At 40.7% G+C, this 14,134-nt stretch overlaps 9 protein-coding genes and 1 non-coding gene across 10 annotated transcripts; 5 read left to right on the top strand and 5 right to left on the bottom strand.

Moving 5' to 3' along the window:
- Positions 1 to 47: 47 nt before the first annotated feature.
- TDEL0D02200 (proline--tRNA ligase) lies at positions 48 to 2,072 on the top strand (the record flags this gene model as incomplete). The annotated part of the gene is made up of 1 exon (XM_003680967.1): positions 48 to 2,072. One exon carries the CDS (start codon positions 48 to 50, stop codon positions 2,070 to 2,072), a length of 2,025 nt encoding a protein of 674 aa, XP_003681015.1.
- Positions 2,073 to 2,134: 62 nt separating this feature from the next.
- On the bottom strand, positions 2,135 to 3,145 carry HIS2 (histidinol-phosphatase; the record flags this gene model as incomplete). The annotated part of the gene is made up of 1 exon (XM_003680966.1): positions 2,135 to 3,145. One exon carries the CDS (start codon positions 3,143 to 3,145, stop codon positions 2,135 to 2,137), a length of 1,011 nt encoding a protein of 336 aa, XP_003681014.1.
- A 455-nt stretch (positions 3,146 to 3,600) lies between these two features.
- Positions 3,601 to 4,395, top strand: ECO1 (Eco1p; the record flags this gene model as incomplete). The annotated part of the gene is made up of 1 exon (XM_003680965.1): positions 3,601 to 4,395. The coding sequence occupies one exon, from the start codon at positions 3,601 to 3,603 to the stop codon at positions 4,393 to 4,395; it is 795 nt and encodes a 264-aa protein (XP_003681013.1).
- Positions 4,396 to 4,434: 39 nt separating this feature from the next.
- Positions 4,435 to 5,997, bottom strand: CDC14 (phosphoprotein phosphatase CDC14; the record flags this gene model as incomplete). Its single annotated transcript, XM_003680964.1, has 1 exon — positions 4,435 to 5,997. One exon carries the CDS (start codon positions 5,995 to 5,997, stop codon positions 4,435 to 4,437), a length of 1,563 nt encoding a protein of 520 aa, XP_003681012.1.
- Positions 5,998 to 6,322: 325 nt separating this feature from the next.
- TDEL0Dtrna1Y lies at positions 6,323 to 6,407 on the bottom strand. The gene is given in 2 exon segments: positions 6,323 to 6,359; positions 6,368 to 6,407. It is a non-coding gene; the product is annotated as a tRNA-Tyr (tRNA).
- Positions 6,408 to 7,168: 761 nt separating this feature from the next.
- PTR3 (Ptr3p) lies at positions 7,169 to 9,055 on the top strand (the record flags this gene model as incomplete). Its single annotated transcript, XM_003680963.1, has 1 exon — positions 7,169 to 9,055. The coding sequence occupies one exon, from the start codon at positions 7,169 to 7,171 to the stop codon at positions 9,053 to 9,055; it is 1,887 nt and encodes a 628-aa protein (XP_003681011.1).
- Positions 9,056 to 9,089: 34 nt separating this feature from the next.
- On the bottom strand, positions 9,090 to 10,343 carry AIM22 (putative lipoate--protein ligase; the record flags this gene model as incomplete). The annotated part of the gene is made up of 1 exon (XM_003680962.1): positions 9,090 to 10,343. The coding sequence occupies one exon, from the start codon at positions 10,341 to 10,343 to the stop codon at positions 9,090 to 9,092; it is 1,254 nt and encodes a 417-aa protein (XP_003681010.1).
- A 405-nt stretch (positions 10,344 to 10,748) lies between these two features.
- On the top strand, positions 10,749 to 11,582 carry POP4 (RNase P/RNase MRP complex subunit; the record flags this gene model as incomplete). Its single annotated transcript, XM_003680961.1, has 1 exon — positions 10,749 to 11,582. The coding sequence occupies one exon, from the start codon at positions 10,749 to 10,751 to the stop codon at positions 11,580 to 11,582; it is 834 nt and encodes a 277-aa protein (XP_003681009.1).
- A 16-nt stretch (positions 11,583 to 11,598) lies between these two features.
- On the bottom strand, positions 11,599 to 11,985 carry SHG1 (Shg1p; the record flags this gene model as incomplete). Its single annotated transcript, XM_003680960.1, has 1 exon — positions 11,599 to 11,985. The coding sequence occupies one exon, from the start codon at positions 11,983 to 11,985 to the stop codon at positions 11,599 to 11,601; it is 387 nt and encodes a 128-aa protein (XP_003681008.1).
- A 119-nt stretch (positions 11,986 to 12,104) lies between these two features.
- TDEL0D02120 (uncharacterized protein) lies at positions 12,105 to 13,925 on the top strand (the record flags this gene model as incomplete). The annotated part of the gene is made up of 1 exon (XM_003680959.1): positions 12,105 to 13,925. One exon carries the CDS (start codon positions 12,105 to 12,107, stop codon positions 13,923 to 13,925), a length of 1,821 nt encoding a protein of 606 aa, XP_003681007.1.
- Positions 13,926 to 14,134: the final 209 nt, after the last annotated feature.

The following is a 14,134-nucleotide window of genomic DNA, read 5'->3' as shown; positions in this document are numbered from 1 at the left end:
AGATATCTGTTGGGAATTTTAGATAATTACTCGTGGTATTTTAAAGAATGTCTGTGGAAGAAGCTTTTTCCAAGCTTTGTTTGAGCGAGAAACCGGCGCAAGATGCAACCGCTGTGAAATCGTTAGTGTTCAAGCCAAAGACTGCTAAGACTGCTACCCCAATTCCTATTATTGTTGTAGCATTGCAATCTACTAGTACTCCTTCGCCTCTACTTGCTCAGGCTACATCTTTGAAAGATCCAAGATTAGCTCGCGATGAGTTGTTCCAATCATTTTTCAAGTGCGACTCTGCTAAGAAGTTTACGCTTGCTTACATCGGCAATGCCGAGTCTGAATTTCGTTTGCTGGTTGACAATCAATTAGAATCTCTTGAGGACTCTACTGTGCTACAATTGAACGAATCTTTGTTCATCAAGAAGAGCGAGTTGACTCAGTTTTTGTCGCAATTTGAATCCAATAAGCAGTCTGTGGATTTTACTCAGGAAGTCGCTAAGCCAGCCCCTAAGGCCAAGGAGGCCACTGCTGTTTCCAATGCAGCTTTGGAAGATGCCAAATTGATTGGTATTACTGTTGATAAGGCATTGGATTTCTCCGGATGGTATCAACAAGTCTTGACCAAGGGTGAAATGCTGGATTATTACGATGTTTCTGGTTGTTATATTTTAAGACCTCCATCCTACTCGATTTGGGAACAAATTCAGAGATGGTTTGATGACAAGATTAAAGGTTTGGGTGTCCAAAACGCTTACTTCCCAATGTTCGTCTCCTCTCGTGTGCTAGAAAGAGAGAAGGATCACATCGAAGGTTTCGCCCCAGAAGTCGCATGGGTCACCAAAGCTGGTAAGTCCGAGTTGGAAGAACCAATTGCGATCAGACCTACCTCTGAGACTGTCATGTACCCTTACTACGCTAAGTGGATTAGATCTTACAGAGATTTGCCATTGAAATTGAACCAATGGAACTCTGTGGTTAGATGGGAATTCAAACACCCTCAACCATTCTTGAGAACTAGAGAATTTTTGTGGCAAGAAGGTCACACTGCTCATTTGACTGTTGAGGACGCCAAAGAGGAAGTCTTAAACATCCTTGACTTTTACGCTGGCGTCTACGAAGAGTTATTGGCTGTTCCAGTGGTAAAGGGTAAGAAGACCGAGAAGGAAAAGTTTGCCGGTGGTGAGTTCACTACTACTTGCGAAGGTTACATTCCACAAACTGGTCGTGGTATCCAAGGTGCTACTTCTCACCACTTGGGTCAAAACTTCTCCAAGATGTTCAACGTCTGCGTGGAAAATCCACTAGGTTCTGAACATCCAAAACTATTTGTTTATCAAAACTCATGGGGTTTATCCACTAGAGTGATCGGTGTCATGGTAATGATTCACTCTGATAACAAGGGTCTTGTCATCCCACCAAGAGTTTCACAATATCAAGCTGTGGTTATCCCAGTGGGTATCACCAAGAAGACCACCGATGCTGAGCGCAGTAACATTCATGCATCTGCTAAGGCATTGGAGGATCGTTTGAAGAAGGCTGGTGTGAGAGCATTCGGTGACTACAATGACAATTACACTCCAGGGTGGAAGTTCTCTCAATACGAACTGAAGGGTGTGCCAGTACGTATTGAACTAGGTCCAAAGGACATTGAAAAGGGACAAGCTATCGTGGTTCGTAGAAACGACGCCCGTAAATACACCGTCCAATTGGATGAATTGGAGACTCGTATACCAGAAATTTTGGAAGAATTGCAACAAGATTTGTACTTGAGAGCCAAGGAATTATTCGACACTCACAGAGTTATCGTTGAAGACTGGAAGGACTTCGTTCCAAACTTGAACAAGAAGAACGTCATCATATCCCCATGGTGTGGTGTGATGGAATGTGAGGAAGATATCAAGGACTCATCAGCAAAGAAGGATGATGGCGAAGAACTTGAGCAAGACGACAAGGCTCCTAGTATGGGTGCCAAGTCTCTATGTATCCCATTTGAACAACCAGAATTGAAGGCTGGCCAAAAATGTGTCAGATGTGACCGCGCAGCAATCGAATACTGTATGTTTGGTCGTTCCTACTAATTCCATCGAAAGACAAGTATTGATAAATATTGTTTTAATAAGATAAACATCCATTGCATAATTTATAACGCTTTTTTGGAAAAATTAGTGCTCCAAAACGCATGAGACTTGAACTGTTCGATTGGAATCGATTCAAGTTTCACTGCTCTATCAATTGGGCCCTCAGTTATGTAGTACATTTTGTCCAGTTTCAAATCTTCAACAATATATTTCAATGCTTCATCGTAACACACACCCACCTGGGAAACGGCATGTGCGTCATCACTAAGAACAAACCTGCCACCGGCATACTCTTTGGCTAGAAGTCCAATATCCTTACCAGGATATGGCTCTGGAAGTTTCTTACGTAACGCTGAGGTGTTTATCTCTATGGCACCGCCATATGATTCGATATATTTCAAATTCCTAATCACAGAATCCTGAACTTGCTTCCACTGTTTGATTAGCGACAAATTCGATATAGAGGTACCATTTTCGACACAGTAGCCAGTCTCGAGATCCACCTTGAGATCTTTGGGGAGATATAACTTGTAAAGATCGAAATGGCCCACAACGAGCGGCTGCAACCTCATCAACATACAGTACTGTAAATCAAAGTAAGAAAGGAGTAATTTTTTCAGATTATTCTGAGACGTTGCAAGAGCACGGTTCCAAGCGTCCTGATCAAAATCAATCGGTATTCCATCAACATGATGAATAGATCCGACAGAAAACTGTACTATTCCACGCTTTTCTTCCAGTAGCTTTCTAGCGTACTCAATATGTTCCTGATCGCAACCCTCTATCTCTACCCCAATCAAGAATGTGGTGCCAGCCGAGTTTTCTCGACTCTTGATCTTTTGTGCATGATCTAAGAACTTCGCAAAATCAGAGTGTAATTTTTCAACAGCAGCAGTATCATCAGCTCTATCCAAGTGCTCCTCTGGATACAGGTACTTAGGATTAATTCTTGGCATATGCTCTGTCATGCAGTATGTATGAAATTTCATCTCAATTGCCCGGTTGGTGACATCTTCCAATGGATCAACTCCATGAGCGATATAGTCCCCCGAATGCGAATGGTGCGAATGCATGTTTAACAAACTCCAATTGGCCTCCTTCTCGACCTTGAGCTCCAGATTGGTTATATCTTTGATCGTTGAAAGATCTCGCGCCTTTCGAATTATAGTTTATAGAGAGTGGTCTGAAAGCGTTCACCTGGAAAACAACTCTATCCAATTCTGTGTCAACTCATGAGTCCTATGTAGCAGGGCTACACCCTGTAGTAGTCGATTAACGAGGAACTGCATTTTTGCAAATCTTGTTCGAGAAAATTTGACCCACAGGGTATGCGTTTAGAACTATTTGAGTCACCAGAGCCTTAGGTACTCAATTGAACTGATCAAGAGGTCTTTAGAAGCTCTAGCATGTCAATAGCGCTTATGTTGTGTGAGTTAGTGACGCGCAACGTTAATTAGTCGCGTTCTGAAATTAAAACAACTTATGATTTAAGCGTTTCAGCTCTCAACGATACAACTCGATGTCATCAATGGCCGTAAACTCGCGATCTAGAAGTCGATCAAAGTATGCCAGCAAGAAGAGCCATAAATACGTACAATCAAGGCTACAAATAGGGCCTTCAGAACCAGCGTTGGTGAAATGTACTCAATGTGAGATGACTTATTCTCCCTCGGCTTTGGATGATGATGCTGCACATAGGCTCTATCACGATATGCATCTTAGAGGTCGGAAATGGTCTGTGAATTGGGGGGTCGAAGTACCCAGGACAGTAGATTCAAACGATGTGATGCCTACACCACCCTCGTCATCAAAAAACGGTGCTCTAAGCTCTAGACCGGAACGAATAGTTATGATTCGACCAGAATGTGTCCCTGAAGTCAAGGCAACTATTGAAATAATGGACAGGGTGAACGACGAGCTGAACGCACCACACGATGAGAATGATTTCTGGAGTACAGCTGAGGGAAAGGGCAAGGCATTTCTGTACATTAAGAATGAACGGGCAGTGGGAGTGGCTACAATGGAAATCCTTAAGCCCGATAGAGGCAGATGGATGGTGTACGATACAAAAAGTATTATAGAACATATCAGGCCTGCATTTGTTGTGGGAATATCGAGGATATGGGTCTGCAGAACAGAAAGACATGGGAAGATAGCCACTAAAATACTAGATGCAGCAAGGGAAAACACGATATATGGTAGGTGTATTGATAAATGGGAAGTTGCTTGGAGCCAACCTACGGATAGTGGTGGTAAACTGGCATCTAAATACAATGGAGTACGACATAAATCAGGCAAATTACTCATTCCTTGTTATATCTGAAACATCAACTATTATGTGAGGAGGTCGTATCTATATGCATCATTTTTTAATAGTACCGCTAATCTTTCTGACACCACCGCTTGCACTGGCAGTTCTCCTACCAGAAGTGACACGTCTATTCTTCGGTAACAGTTGTCGTAGGATGGCGTCTTCTCCATCATTCGATGAGCTCTTGGGGAGCCTGCTAGTCATCTTACTAGAGGCTGTCTCGCTTGCTTCCACTTGCATTTCGTCATCCGAATTATTATCCTCTACAGCATCCGAACGCATCCCCAGGTTGCCCTTAGAGCTAACTGCAGTCTTGGTCATTTTCTTATTCAGATCTTCTATAGTGTTACTACCATTTTGACTCTTTCTTGGCTGACCAGGTGAGTTTTGCGGGACTGCCGAAGTACGGAAGTTATTAGATATTTTGTTTACACTTGGGGGTGTCATAGCCAGGTCATTATCATCTTGGCCCGATTCGTGATTCTTCTTGTGATCCTTGAGCTTCTTTTTTTGCATTCTATATTTCTCGAGGGAAACCATTGGGTATAGGCCACCGATTATATCATCCGGCACCAGCGATAGTCTCATCGTATATCTCCATTCTCTAAAATCGTTTTGATGCAAGTAAAGCCAGTGCTGTTGAGGACCGACGACCATACCGGGTCTTATGAACCTTAGAAATCCTATGCACTCGTTAGCTGTGAAACCATATGTATAGATAAGGTGTGCTCCAATAAGACAGCCAGTCCTACCAAGTCCCGCCTTACAATGAACGGCTATCTTACCGCCCTGATTTATGATAGTCTCTGCTGCTCCAACAAAGTTCTTAACAATGGATAAATCAGGACAAGTCCCGTCCTCGAAAATCATATCGATATGCTTAATTCCAACGTCTTCAAAATGTTTTTTATTGTAAAGGTGCGAGTTTAATCTTACCACTAGTTGTACATTGTTGTTAACGAAATATTTCAACACACTTCTAAAAGGTTGATTTAAATGGGACTTAGATGAAGTTGTACCCATAGACCTGGAATCCTCTTGTGGTGATGCAAATGCAATAAAATCAGATGTCAATAGGTTTAAATCACCATTCTCGACATGCTCATACCTTTCATAGGATTCCAAATTGAACGAATGCAAATCAATGAGTCTTTTCTCCTTAGCTCTCCATACTCCATAGACGACATCTTGAATAGTTATCTCAAAGTCAGCATTAGAATAGCCAGCATCTCTAAATGGCATAAAAGGCGGATCCACTTGCGCTAAAGGTTGCAACACTTGATGTGGAGTCCATCCTTGAACTAGAACCATATAACAACAAAGCATACATGCAGAATTAGCTCTTTGTCTTGTTGAAGTCGAAGAATAGAAGATAACTGCTTTGTTGGTATTATCTGGATCATTCAAAATCTCATGAAATATGACAGCAAATCTGTAAAGATGTCCAATATTCATGGGGCCAAAATCCAAGTGGAAACTATTGTAATAGATAGAGTCTTCAACCGTGAAGAATACTATTTCATCATTATCTTGAGGAGAATAGTCATATGCGCCTAGGTAGACTCGACCTTTCAGAAACTCTATTGTGTTGTCCAGGTATACACTTTTCCTCATCTCGTTGGGTGTCCAATCCAGTCTCGGTCCTGCTTACTACTATACAATGACGAGGTTAACCTCTAGGTAAATCAATTGAATATTATGAGGCCCAGTGATCGTAGTTGTAGTCCCATTTTCCACTTGTTAGCTTGCTGAGTTCGACGAAGAAAGTGTTTACTAGGTGTCCAAATCAGGAAAGAACTACAAAAGTCACGTGAGATCTTTGGTTCGAATCATCATAGTGAGAGGAGGCAACCATGCTGGGTCATAAAATGGCTAATCTATGACACATAACTTTTGTGCCTCATTAAGTATGTTAACTCGTTCACAATTTAAAAAAATATCTCCCGGGGGCGATTCGAACGCCCGATATCAAGATTTCTTTGAAATTACAGTCTTGCGCCTTAAACCAACTTGGCCACCGAGAGGATTTCTGAAAAAAGTGAAATATGGAGGGAATATGTCCAGAACGTATACATAATTTAGGTCAATTTCATGACACATACAAGGCGTAGAACTCAGTAGATATTAACGTGGCTTATGTACGCTGAACGGATCCACGATAGCAGGTTAGTAATACGGTAATAGCTATTCCACAGATATATATGGGAAAGGGTAATCGTAGTATTTTTCCTAGCCTAATGTTCCTCGACAGGTTGGAGGTTGTCAAGCCTGTGCTTGTGGAAAATTGCTAGGAATCATTAGAAGTTGTTGTTGAGCTCCAATTAATTTATTTTTGCTTGTTAAGTTTTAATAGTTTTGAAATCATTTCAGCGCTGATCCAATGATTCATATAATCTTCACAGGTAAGTCTGAAAGCACTTAACAGTGCGTATTAACAACATTACTGATACAACCGATTGGCAACCCAATATTAGGCCGAACAGCGTGTTTTGTCATGAGTTTTTCTCGAGTATATATCCATCTCACGACATCGAATACTCAAGTCTCGCAATTTCGTTCGCACGCTCTATTTACTGTGCTTTAGCCATATGTGTTCCAGCCAGCCAACTGATAGTTTGGAGTATCCTAAAAGGAGCTAAAAGATAGTATTATCTCTTTCTCTTACAGCGCTTTTCCATATGCTGATCCCCGAGAAGCAGCCGAACGATAGGCATCGAGAAGTATTTATCTTCCAAGAGAATCTATAAAAACAGAACCAACCCTGATTTGGCGGTTAGTATCAGCCATGCTGGCTATAGATATCCTTGAAGGGATTGAGCAGAATTTATTCCTGCCGAAAACCTTGATATCCTGCCAATTGAACAACTTCACACAGGAATATATTTACAAGGTACAATATGGGATAATAGATGATTGTTCCATACTTTCATGTGGCTGTTGCTTATCTGAATCTTTACATCAGGATATCGTTAAGCACACAAAGGCAGAACGCATTCGTTGTCCTATTTGTGATACCAAGAATGTGTCACTTCTTTGTCCTGTCAAGCAATTAAGAAGCTTGTATAAGCAAATTTATTATTATAGAGAGAAATTAAGAGATAACGATGAGGGGAATAATGAAATACCTATTAAAGAGACAACAAAGGAAGACTCCACAAAGCCAATTGAGCGATTTGATCGCAAAGATACTACCCAAATGAGTCTGTTGGCACTATTTCATAAAGTGGCTTCGAAATTTAATAATCAACCAGATCTCCCTGGGAAAAAGACAAACTCCATTACCCAGGTGGATCAAGAACCTAACTATGCCGAGAGCGTAGATGCTGAAGTGCTGGACACGGCCTCCAATACCCGAACCATACCGATATCCCAGGATTCCATCAATTTATCAATCAAGAATACTCTTCAGGATATGACACGTTCAGTAAGTATAGATGAGGAGAAAGAGTACTTCTTTGCTCAGTGTTTTCCGATATACAGGAAAAGGTCTCAGTTTAATACGCACCCTAAATTTCTGAGAACAAAGTCTAAACTATATGTTAACATGGCAATATCTCCCGACTGTTCTAAGTTTGCTTTAATTACCGAGCAAAGATGGGAAATACATTCTATTCGTGATGGTGAAAGTCCTATTTTACTTTACTGTGGAAAATCAACTGGTGAATATGGACCCGATTTCGATCACTTGAGATATCCAGATGACAAAAACGTATTAACAACTAAAGGATCTAATCCATTGCGGAAGGATTCATGGGAACATATATTTTGCAAACTTTCCAACGATTTCTTCGTTATATCAGGCACCAAGAAAAGGTTCCGCGTATTCGATTTAACTCAAAATGGTCAACCCGTTCACACGTACGCTTCAGCATTTCCCATTCGATGTATCGACATCGATTCAAACTCCGACATGATTGCATGTGGAATTACTGGCCTCGACAGGCTCACTGGAGCCGAACAAGCCCTGATTGTCTTTCATAGAATTGAAAGAAACAAAGTCACATCAGAGCCAGAAATTTCACCACCAACTACTATAACCTTACCATACAGAGATCCCATCAACACTTTACAATTTTCTGATGATGGGTTTTATCTTTCATGCTCTACCACTTTCGAATCTCGGTTTTTAATTATATCGCTAAGAAAGTTTAACGAGCCAAGATTAATAATGAAAAGTTTACGCTCAATCGATACGTCTTTGGAATCAGAAGGAATTACCGATGTAAAATTATTTCCAGGTAATCCAGGCTTGATGTGTGTAACATCAGCAGCATTCAACGCACCGCCAATTGTGGTTAATACAAAAATTAAAAACATAGACGGTCTTCAATCGGTAGCTCAGCCCACAATGTTAATAAGACTTGAAGAGTTGGGTTCAAGTATACACAAGTGTGAGATATCACCGCGCAATGACTCAATAGCATTTTTAGACAGAAATGGATCTGTTTACATAATGTTTTCGCCAACAATGGTGGATAGCGACAAGAGAAGGATAGTACTGGTTGATATGGTTTCAAATGCTTACCGTGCACATGAATCAGCGGCATTAAGATTCAGCTCAGACGGTCATAAGCTATACATCTTAGACCGCAAGGGAATCCTCCATGTCGAAGATTTTTCCTATGGCTTACCACAGGGACACGAGGTCACCAAGTGTAAAGAGATCAATTGATTTGCTTACGTGAGTATATCGATGCTCTTTGCCTTTACAGAATCAGTTCAGGATCGATGTCATCAAACTGGGACAAATTTCTCGTGAAATCTAAAAAGCTGGTGCCTATTATGGTTGGAATGGAGCTTTCAACAATAACACCTTTTTCAACTGCAATCGAGTGGCCGCTAGATTCGAGTCGAACTTCGAACCTGGGGCCGCTCATGTATTTCCATTCGTCACTGCATAGCGTCGACATGTAATTTTTTATCTCGTCATTCATAGTCATATCCTCATCACAGTAATAAATTGGTATTTCATCTCCTTCTTGTGTTTTAAACCGTTGCTTGAAGCCGTCTGCGCATACGTCAATGAATTGCTGAGTCGAATCAAGAGGTACATTTTCAACTGCAGATCGAACGCTATCAACACTGTTGCACTTCCAGGTTATACCTTTCAGTGAGTCTGGCTTTAATAACCCATGAAATTGATCGAGGTTAGATCGTATCAACATTGTACCATGATGATAGGATTTACCGCGTGAGATCTTGTATGCGCTGCCGCTGACCTTCCTATCTCCTAAAGCTATATCACCTCTGCCATTAAGCTTCAAATCTAAGTTTGGGTGTGACGCCTTCAAACTGGCTACTATCAATTGGTTGAAATATTCTCGGCGAAACTCTTCCCTTGAAGTTATGAATGAGTAGTTGACATTTCCCTGGTCATGGACCACTGTGCCGCCTCCAGAGAATCGTCTCATGAGTTCATAGCCTCTTTCTTGAACAGCGTTGACATGTAGTTCTCTCCATACATTTTGATTCTTGCCAATGACCACACAGTCCCGATTAACATAAAACAAAAGCCTTTGACTGTCAAATGCGGTGCGAACATTCTGCTCAACGGGCGTATGAGAGAAGACATAACTTTCAATGGCCAGGTTGTAATATGGATTATTGGAAAGACTCTGTAAAATGAATCTACCGGGAGCCTTGACCTTTTCCTCCAGCTCTGTAGTGGTCAGCTTGTGATAGCCAACATTAAGCAAGTCATTCATGTCATCGTTCAATTCGTCAAGATCGGAGCTGGGTTGCTTTGATCCCTCATTCTTGCTGGTCAATTTTGTATCATCGTTGTCAGTAAACATCTCAACGTACATTTGATTGATATCCTTGAATTTCTCATCCTCATCTTCTAGGTCAAACGGTGATTGTTGGCTATAAGAACGTGAATAGATGTATCGTGAAAACGAAAATGCCTGTACCCTAAAGCGTATCACTGGTGTGATCAGTCTTTTACCCAGTACCTCCATTGCTCATTTCGCTGGTGAGGACGATCAAGCTACGCCTAATGCGCTATTCAAAGATAAATGGTTGTCGGACAAACATCGAACAAGCAAATCAGTGAAACTACGTATTGAAGGTAGGAATCTTGAGTATGTAACTTTTGTTTGTATGATGTGTTAGCTCGTTATTATATGGGCACTGGAGATCAATGTAACAAGAAAGAGATCAAAGTTAATTGAGAACATAACATTTAACTGGCAATCTTCAAGCAATTGATCAAAAATAATTTAGACTTGTATTCAAGTGAACAGCTTTCTTCATTTATTTAAGACGATTTCTTTTGAGTTGCTCATCGAAGGTGAAATTTGGTACCGAACTTTGAGTTTAATTACAGGCATCGCTAACTCAAAAAGCAGAAAAGAGTTACCAATATGGACCGGTCTCAGCTGTTTATTAAGAATTGCTTATTGACCAGAAATTTTGCAGACCCAGAAAAACTCATCAAAGAGAATCGACTACAAGATACACTGTTGCTTCTGCCAACCGATGGTGGTGTATCGACCAGACTCAAACGGAATAGAAGCAAGTTAAAGATATCCTTAAATACTTTGGAGAAAGCAGCTAATACATCAAGAAAGCATAAGGACTATAAGAGAGTCAATAAGAATTCTAAAGCGGCTTTGAAGAACTATATTAATAACTGCAAATCAAGTGCTGGGAAGGCCTTACATATAGCTTATGACTCAAAGATAACTGATAAAAATGAGTTAAGTGAACATTTACAAAATAATCATACTGAATTGTGGGAAGCTCTACCACGGTTTGATACATTTTTACCGATGCATGAACAACTGTGGGTTGGTTATATACGAGAACTGCTGAATGTTCCTACAACGTTGTCCGATGCTTCAAAGCTTAATATCAATGGCAGTTCAGCACTGATGAAACTTTCAATGGCAGATTACAATGGAGCATTTTTGAAAGTGGCTAGTAGCCAAAATGAAAACCAAGTGGGGATAGAAGGCATTGTCCTTTGGGATAGTCAAAAGAACTTCATTATGGTGTGCCGAGGAAATTTGGTCGATGAGGTTAAAATAATTCCAAAGAAAGGAACAGTTTTTAACTTTGAAGTGCCATTGAATGCCGATGATGCGTTATCTTACACTATCCTCGGTGACCGTTTCAAATACAGAAGCAGCGACCGAGCTGGAAGGAAGTTCAAGAGTCGCCGATGTGATGACATGCTACATTATTTAGTCAAATAGCTAGTGGAGGAGCCATTCAACCATTTTTGGTGCCTTGCACCATTTCCTCGATTTTTTCTCTTACATGATCTTGCAATGCAGGTTCATTTAACTTCTCTTGAATATATTCTTCCACATTTAGTCCTCCATCACCTTGCGATAGTGCTTTGTAGCCATCTTTGAAGATTTGAGACTCAATAAGGGCACTTGTAGAGCCTCTGTTCTTGAAAATCAAATTCTCATCCTCTGCTACCATAGCTCTGACCAATGCGTTCACTTTGGCTCTAATAGTTTGCTCAACAGAGGTACTGCTTTCACCTTGCTTCAATTCCTGAGACAAGATATCATGTTTCAGTTTATCAAAATGGCCCTCCTTCTTAAACTCATCTGCCAGTCTTCTTGCCTCATCCGAGTTTGAAGCCATTATTTTTTAGCTAGGGCTTCGAGTTTATATTTGTTGAGTGATGTTTGCTGTTCAAGTTATTATCTAACGGATGAAGCTTAAACTACCAGTTGTGTAGGCAACAAGATCATCAAAATGACATGATGGATCATAAAGATGCCTTAACCAGTTATAGAGCTCAAGTACGTAAGATACTTCAGGATAATGAATGCAACTGTCGGAGAGAAGCTAAGAAACTTCACCAATTAGCGCTAATCATCACAGAAAGATCCCACAAGAGCCATAGTACACTGTCAAGAAAGCTAAGATCTATTCTACAGCAGGAATTTTCCACTTTTGCTGCACTTCTCGCCAGACCAACGTTCTCCAACTCCAAGTCGTGGGAAGATGTTGCGAAAAGGCTTCTTCATTATAAGACAAGGCTAAACTGCATCAAGGGACACATAATCTACATCGACAAGACGTTTCAATTGCAAGGGACCTTGACCAGGTCGCTAGAGCACTTGTTAGTACGACTTTTGCTCGAGAATGGAGATAGTTTGACGAAGAGCTATAAAGAGGCTTGTGCATATTACATATGCAACTCAGAGGATTGTGGAAGGAATTTGGAGTTTATTTATAAGTCCATTTATGAATACGAGGCATCGGAAATGCTCAATAAAGTTACTCCTAATCATGAATTATTGAGCAAGCTCACCAATATGGGTCTCACTTGTCTCAAGGAATGGAGGCTCCTCCACGCAGATGCCAATTTCTTCGATATCTATGAAATATGGCAGAAGTATCATAATCTTTCCAAACTAGCAGGCAACACGAATTCGAACCTCTCCGCAATTTCGACACTTTTTGATGATGATCCTTACAAGCTTTTGAAAAGTTTGCACAATGTTTACCTGAGCTATGAAGATGTGAATCTTCTTTTGTCTTTCTCCAAAAAGAAGGGCTGGAAGCGTTCTTTAGAGGATGCTTTTGTCGTGCTCAGAAATGTTACATTGTGCAATGGCGATTTCGAACGCCTGCTGCAATCCATTCTTTTGAGCGAATACCCCTCTAATAATAACGATACCTTCAAGTATGTGGTTTCTATTCGTCGGAACTTCCAACAAAGTGTTAAAAACATCAAGCAATTTCAAACTGACATGATTCGTTATTTAGACTTTAGGCTCAGGAAAAATTACAACGAAATGAGGAAAAACGCAAGCGCTAGCCTATCCCATAGTGATCATCTGTGGATTTCTGCTGTAACTTTGTTGATCGTTCATTATATTCCAAAGCGTCGAGATTTTTTACAAAGATATCTCAAAGAAGGTTTATTTCGACAAATACTGATGCTCAATTCTAAATACCCAAGGTTCTTCAACCATAGGGCTTCTTTGCAACGCCATTTGATTGAAAATCTCCGAGTTCATATTCCAATGGATGTTCATCCTTATCTCACGCTGAACAACGACGCTCTTACATCGCTGGATAAAACTTATAGGATGAACCACAACAAGACCAATTTTGTCGGATTGTATTTATCCAAACATTCTTACAATGAAATTTCTGATGCTCTCATGGTGACTACTGATCCTATTTGGCCCTCGATTGAATTTCAAAGGGAGTGGACCAAACAAGTCGATCTGTTTGCTGCTGAAGATAAGATTCTCCAAGGAATTTTCAGCCTTCACTCTATCACAATGTCCTCACCATTTCGGTTGGCAGGGGGTGCCCGTTTGGGGTTGCTTGTCAACCTCACCATGGCAAGCATCATTTATTTGTTTAATGATCATGATGAGCTCCATTTCCGTGAAATATGCAAACTTCTGGGCAGCAAAGAAGAAGCTGCAATCATTCGAGAGCTCAGTACACTCGAAAAGCACAAAGTCCTTATGCGCAAGAATACAAATTACTTTGAAATCAACGATAGTTATATACCGACTCAATTGGTGGCAGAAACCGGAGTCATACGATGCACTTAATGAGGAGCTTCAAAGCTGAGCTTCCAAGGTTTCAATACTGGCAACACGCTCAAGAATATATCAGAGATTGTTTGAATCTTCAGTTCGTTTGAGGTACTACAATGAAAGTATTGTTCAGTTTTATTCGGTTCGCGAGCTTAACTTTAGCGCGAAGCGAAATATCTACAAATCTTCTTTCATTACTGTAAAGTACAGGATATAGAACGTAA

The sequence above is a fragment of the Torulaspora delbrueckii genome, chromosome 4 (assembly GCF_000243375.1).
Source record: "Torulaspora delbrueckii CBS 1146 chromosome 4, complete genome".
Taxonomy (NCBI): domain Eukaryota; kingdom Fungi; phylum Ascomycota; class Saccharomycetes; order Saccharomycetales; family Saccharomycetaceae; genus Torulaspora; species Torulaspora delbrueckii.
This window is presented reverse-complemented; position numbering and strand designations above follow the sequence as displayed.